The 6,995-nt window shown below is 48.4% G+C and overlaps 1 protein-coding gene across 1 annotated transcript in view; it reads right to left on the bottom strand.

Moving 5' to 3' along the window:
• Positions 1-6,446, bottom strand: part of znf511 (zinc finger protein 511) — a 16,810-nt gene extending 10,364 nt beyond the window's left edge. Inside the window, exons 1-4 of the mRNA XM_056291494.1 lie at positions 6,211-6,446; positions 6,046-6,119; positions 3,772-3,973; positions 352-648 (exon numbers count right to left, since the gene is read on the bottom strand). Coding sequence (XP_056147469.1) covers positions 352-648; positions 3,772-3,973; positions 6,046-6,119; positions 6,211-6,405 — 768 coding nt within the window. The 5' untranslated portion in view covers positions 6,406-6,446. The remainder of the gene's footprint in view (positions 1-351; positions 649-3,771; positions 3,974-6,045; positions 6,120-6,210) is intronic.
• Positions 6,447-6,995: the final 549 nt, after the last annotated feature.

Raw genomic sequence — 6,995 nt, 5'->3', positions numbered from 1 at the left:
TAATTTACTTACTGGCCAGACAGCACAACCTGCTCATGCGTAACGTTTTTCAGTGTTTACATTTTGAAGGAAAATTCTGAACTGAAAGTGAACTGACCCCAACCATGGTGCAACAAAAACTGATGACAGACGATTTGCCAAGAAAAAAATTAACAATAATAAATAATAATAAAATAACATAAAACAATTAAGCCTGTGATAAGATCAGACTGGTTGACCTTCTTCTTCTCTTAATACACTGGGTATGGGCCACAAAACTTGGCTACATTTAAAGAAGATCGAGCTTGACAGTGTCGTTGCACTGAGCCTGGCTCGGCGAGGGCGCATTATAAGGCCTCTGTGACTAAATACCCTCTCCACTGGTGCACTGGTGGCAGGAACAGCGAGCACTCTCATAGCCACAAGATGGAGCCTTGCACGCCTTTTCCAGAAATCCAGCCAGTCCACTTCTTCTTCATCAGAGGACACCTGGATGTAGCGAATGAGCTCAGCCTTGACAGATGAGCCATGGTCTACAATTCTTCTTGCTGCTTTTCTTCCGGTAGCCAGAGAAAAGGTGTGGAGTTTTAGCAGGTGGTGGCTCCTCCTGATCGCCTTCACTACTGCTCTCCGGCATGGTGACTTTCCGAGCCTCAGCCAAGACAAGGTCTGAAAAAGTTCCACAAAAATCACGGTTAGTTACAATATTATGACATTGATATACGCTACACACACACAGTGGTGACGGTTAGGTTAATGAATCAATGTAACATCTTACTTAGTAAGCCTAACTAAGATGTTATTGATGTTAGTGATGCCTAATGTGATGATAATGTGTTTGGAAATAGTGTGTATTTATACCTACCTATTATCATCTCCCTGGGATGGACTGGTGGCGTGTCCAGGGTGTCTCCTCGCCTGCCGCCCAATGACTGCTGGGATAGGCTCCCGCATCCCCGCAACCCCGGTTGGAATAAGCGGTTTGGATAATGGATGGATGGATCGTCATCTCCTTCACCTCACTCTCGACTTCATCTGGTGCGAGGACATCCTGCTCTAGCCAGAAGAGGAAGAACGATGGGTGTAGCAGTGCAGACATCATGAAGACCATATCTCCAAATGGAAGATCTACTGCGAGTTGAGCTGAGTCATCCATTCTGACATTCGCCAAGATCCCCTGAAAACAGCGTTGGAGGGACCTCTGCAGCGCTTTCACTAAACCGACCAGATGACGAGTCGTATTCAGCGTACTCATGAGTGAGAGCATGCATGGGAGAGCCGCACTGAGAGTCACCACTATCTCCCCTTGCGTGAGGTCTGTTTCTTGAATAAATAGGGCCAAAATTAACACAAGCTCTTGCAGCTGACACAATTCTCTGGCTGATAAGCCACCGGCCTTTATGTCCTTGGGCTTCCAGGGGAGTATTTAGGCTCTGGGGATCCAGGTCAGTGACTGCCTCCACAAGACGGAGAGTTTTGTTCCATCGTGTTGATACAGCAGAGGGGATGCTGCGAATTTGTTCCATACTCCGCCTCAAATGCTCGTCTCAGCCCACAAGTGGAATGGTGTCGGCTGCAGTTTTGTCACTTTTGCCATTGCACTGTTCAGAATTGTTGTCTCCCTTCAGTCCATCTCGCACAACAAGCTGACATGAACATGCAAAGCACCGTGGCCGCTGTTGCCGGCAGCTGCTCTGGATGGATTCCACATCATCCTGGTAATCCTCACTTATTTCCTCCCATCAGTTGCTGTTTTCCAGGTCATCTTCATCCTCTTCAATCTCAGTCGTAGCCGAAGGCAAACAAACCATGAAGGCTTTCTTCATGTTTGAGGCATTATCACAGATAATGTAATCTATCTTGTGTTTTATATCAAAGTTGTCACATATCTCCTCAAATTTCTCACTTGCTCTTTCTCCGCTGTGTGACCCCCGTGAATCGTTCGCAACTCAAGAGAACTGTCTGCAGTCTTGGGCTGTTTTCCTTCATTTCCATGAAGTGGGCTGTTACCCCTAAAAAGCTCATGCATGCCTCCTGTCAGTCCAAATAGCCAGTCACAGACACAGCGTCTGTCTTTTCTAGTTTGGATTTCATCTTGGACTCTTTGTCTGCCGCTAGCTCACTCAGACGTCTGGTTATGGTGCTTCGACTTACTGGGCAGCGTCTCTCCTCTACCACTGAAGCTAGGCTGGTCAATCAAAGACAGAGGCAGGCTGCGTGAAATGATGAGGTCCTGTATGATGTCAGTAATGGCCTTCTGTCTGGGATGGCCCTGGTTGTATACTTGCACACCTCTAGTCTGAGTCAAGAAAGAATCACTGCTGGCTGCTCTGTCCCTCTGCACTGGCCACTTTTTTTTTTGTTGCTTTGCTGAACTCAGTAAACCTGTAGATGAACAACATGGAAAATTAATTAGGGAGCTGATTACAGTACTACGCTCTGGATGATATAGCTAACATTTTTTGTGTGACAAAACCCATTTGGAACCACAGGGGTTCTGAGAGAAGAACTGGTTCTAAGCTAATGTTGCAGGCTGCACCAATCTTTTTTTCTGAATATAGAGAGGGTGTCTAAAAAGCGGATAAAGCCTGACATTACTCAGGGTAACAAGAGAATATTGCTAACATTATTAGGCATGCAATAACTAACCTACTTTTCAGTAACAGTTACGAGTATAATTACACTGGGTCTCCAGCTACTGACAGCTTATAATCTGCTGTAAACTAACACATCCCTCCAGCCTCTCAAACCCGGTGTCATGGTAACCTAATAAGCCTGTAACGGTACGTGGTCAACAGTAAACCCCTAACCTGCCTGTAGCCAACGTTAATAATTAACATGGTCTTTCTCTTAGTTTAAGTTAGCCAGCAGATGGTGGCAGCACAACGTGGATGATAAAGTTACCCAACCATCTTTATAGTCATGGCAAAGCCAGCACTCTATGCGAACAAGCGTGGCGAGCAAACAAACACTTACTCCATCCATCCATCCATTATCCGAACTGCTTATCCTGCTCTCAGGGTCGCGGGGATGCTGGATCCTATCCCAGCAGTCATTGGGTGGCAGGCGGGGAGACACCCTGGACAAGCCGCCAGCTCATCACACAGGGCCCACACACACACACACCTAGGGACAATTTAGTATGGCCGATTCACCTGACCTGCATGTCTTTGGACTGTGGGAGGAAACTGGAGCCCCCGGAGGAAACCCACACACACACGGGGAGAACATGCAAACTCCACACAGAGGACGACCCAGGACAACACCCAGGGTTGGACTACCCCGGGGCTCGAACCCAGGACCTTCTTGCTGTGAGACGACCGTGCTAACCACTGTGCCGCCGAAACACTCACTCATCTTTTCAACATATCGCCGAATGCCAATCTAATCAAGTTAACCTCCCTTAGCTACAACGCTAGTAACGAGCTAACCTGTTTGCCAATCGTCCATAGGCACTAATGTTAACTTTTCTTTCACATTACCAAGCTATCTGGGTGTGTTTTGAGGTGCCTGATAGTCCCAAATCTCGAGTCTGAGCTGAGTCTCGAGTCTTTTGAGGATGAGTCTCAAGTCAAGTCTCAAGTCGCTGTGTGTGTGTGTGTGAGTGAGACTTAAGTGCGACTCGAGTCCAAGTCGCAAACTCAGATTATCTTTTCGAGTGAGCGAATGAGAAAATGACCGACTATACACAAGGCTGTTCAAGGCTAAGAGGCATCCTAAAAATGTTGTCATTGATTTTTTTTTTTCTTTTTGTTAATTTCACATGTCTCATTTTCCTCGTAGAGGTTTTACCATATCTTGTCTTTGGGCAAGGATGCTGAAGAGGGAGTCGTGCCACTCTTGGATGTGAATGTCCAGGAGACGGGCGGAGGGCAGCGAGAGGTGGCAGGAGCAGCAGATGTGTCTGTGTAGGGCGTTGTAATGATGCTCATACTCAGCCACACTGCTGAACACCTTATTGCACCCTGAGATGTGACATCCAAACTCGGACACACTGCGGATCGGGTGAGGGCCAAGAGGAGGAGGGTGTGAGAAAATCAGATGATGGTTATACAACCTGAAAAGCTAATAGTTACAAGGGCAAAAAGGGGTTACAGATACATAGCACCATTCTTATACTTCAGTGGTTCTCAACTGGGTCCTCAGTTACCACCAGTACTGCTGGTTTTCTATTATGCCAGGTAGTTAATGACAGCCACCTGTTATTCCAGGTCTAAAGCCTACGTGAGTGAAGGCTGGGATACTGACACAATAAGGTGGATGTCATTAACGGCCTAGCAGAGTAGAAAACCAGTCGTACTGGTGGTACCTGAGGACCTGATTGAGAACCACAGCAAGAGCTCAATCACCCGAAGCTGTTTAACATTACACGATGGCGTTCTTACTCTTTCAGCTCACCTGAGTTTTCAAAGACAGTTGAATCAGTTCATCTGGACGTTTTGAGAGAGAAACGTTTCATCACACGTATAAGCGACTTCTTCAGTCCCAACTGAATGCAGGTACCCCCGCCCTTATGAACAACACTGGTGCATAACAACCAAAAACGATCCGTCTCATATGCAAACATGGGCGTGACCATTAACTAGAATTTCAACGGCCATGTGTACTATTCACAGAGGTCTGGGGAATGGCTTCAATCACAGCATTGTAAGCTGGTGACAGATGCACTCTTAGGGCCCCCCCTCGGTTCAGGGGTGGTCTTTCCCTCTTCACATAGATGGCCTCTTTGACTCCCTGTTCAAACCAGCGTTCCTCCCCTTCAATGATGTGCACATCGTCATCCTTGAAAGAGTGGCCTGTAGATGGTGTAGACTGTGGAGTCCTGGTCTGTAGATGGTGTAGACTGTGGGGTCCTGGTCTGTAGATGGTGTAGACTGTGGAGTCCCGGTCTGTAGATGGTGTAGACTGTGGGGTCCCAGTCTGTAGATGGTGTAGACTGTGGAGTCCCGGTCTGTAGATGGTGTAGACTGTGGGGTCCTGGTCTGTAGATGGTGTAGACTGTGGAGTCCTGGTCTGTAGATGGGTGTAGACTGTGGAGTCCTGGTCTGTAGATGGTGTAGACTGTGGAGTCCCGGTCTGTAGATGGTGTAGACTGTGGGGTCCTGGTCTGTAGATGGTGCAGACTGTGGAGTCCCGGTCTGTAGATGGGTGTAGAGGTCCTGGCCTGACGTGTTAGCTGTCCTGTGTTGTGCCATCCTCTTGGCCAGTGTCTGTTTGGTTTCCCCGATGTACAAGTCACAGCAGTCCTCCTGGCACTTAACAGCTACACTATATTGCTTTGTTTGTGCAGGGGGACCCGATCCTTGGGGTGGACCAATTCCTGACGCAGCTTGTTTTGGGGTTTGAAAGCAACTGAGACGCGGTGTTTGGGAAATACACGTCTCAACTGTTCCGACACCCCCACCACATACGGACTCACCACTGGTTCACGCGTAGACAGATGTGGTCCTTCTCCTCTCTTCGATCGGCTGCTGCACTGTGTGGGCGCCTTCCTGGCTTTGACAAACGCCCAGTTAGGATAACCACACCTAACCAGGGCCTGTTTAACGTGGGCCATCCCCGAACCAAACCCAAACCCTCTGGGAATAGCGCACAATGCCATTGTAACTCTAGTTCAGTGTTTCTCAACCCTGTCCTCAAGGAACCCCTATCCTGCGTATTTTCTTTGCAACCCTGAATAGGTACCTGTTTGTAGTTATTCAACCAATCAGCAATGAATTTTGTCAGACGTTGCACACCTTGCATAATGAAGTGCTGCGAGATGATTGGTCGAGTAAGTACAAGCAGGGCTACCTATGCAGGGTTACAATGAAAATCTGCAGGATAGGGGTTCCTTGAGGACTGGGTTGAGAAACACTGCTCTAGTTAATGCTCACGGTAATTTGCATACGAAGCCGACTATTGTTTCCGGTCGTCACGCCACTGTATCGTGTATAAGGGTGGGGACGCCTGCAGTGAGTTGAGTCCGAAGAGGTCACATAGATGAGTGATGAGACGTTACTCCCAATAAACGTCATTTGATTATTTCTTGACCAGGATTATTGAGCATGCATAAAAAGACACTACCTGAGTTTGGGCTTGTCCTCGGTCTCCCAGATAGAGAGGTTTTGCATGTACAGGTGTCTGTGAATGTCCCCATCCTGAGAGCGATATGCAGAACAGAAAGGCATGACGTCAGCTCAACACCGGCCTCATAGCGGCGGCCTGCCAAACACAACCACGCATGTTTACCTCAAAGATCTCGTGGTCCTTATGAAGGTGTATTCGTTGCGGGGCGAAGTCAAACGGCGTGTCTCCTTCCGGGGCTCTCGGGTCTTCGCTCCGTCGTAACTCCCGCCGTGGGTCGGCCGCCGGAAAGCCTTCGCTCCACGTTTTTGACAGATAGTCACTCTCTGTTAAAATTCGCACCAGCTCCGGCCGCAGCATACTCCAACGTAGCCGTCACGCTCACACGAAGCAACCGTCACTGTTTTGGCCGTCGCGGAATGATTGCGTCACAAACGGACCCGCTGGTATTTCCGTAGACATGCTCTCGGCAACCACGTGGTTAGCCCCAAACTCGCCAACTCCCCAACCGCTGCTCGTCCTAACCGCTCCCTCCGTGGTTAATCCAGCCAACACCCAACCGTAACCCCTCAGCTTCACCGCTGTAACCGTAATTAACTTCCGGTCGGGTTATCTGTAAATTACTCGCCGCGATCGGCGGGCCTCGTCCCTCACGTGGTTATCGAGAGAATGTCTACAGGTGGCTCCGGTCCCGGAGCCTCGCCATGCGTCTACAGCTCTGTATCAGCGAGCGTCTGTATGTGTCAAGCGGATTCCCACACAGCTGCAAACATGCATAAATAAAATCATAAATAACCTCAGAGTCAGCAATGAAAATGACAAAAAACACGACAAAACGATTGGATCCATTCATGTTTATATTTGCAAGGAAGAGGGGGTAGCGCATGAGTTAAGAGCTCAGAAAGACAGATATATGGGGGAAATGATGGAAAGCAGACTTGTTTTCGTTT

This window comes from Lampris incognitus, chromosome 13 (genome assembly GCF_029633865.1).
Source record: "Lampris incognitus isolate fLamInc1 chromosome 13, fLamInc1.hap2, whole genome shotgun sequence".
NCBI lineage: Eukaryota > Metazoa > Chordata > Actinopteri > Lampriformes > Lampridae > Lampris > Lampris incognitus.
The sequence above is the reverse complement of the archived record's forward strand: the minus strand, read 5'-3'. Positions and strand labels throughout refer to the sequence as shown.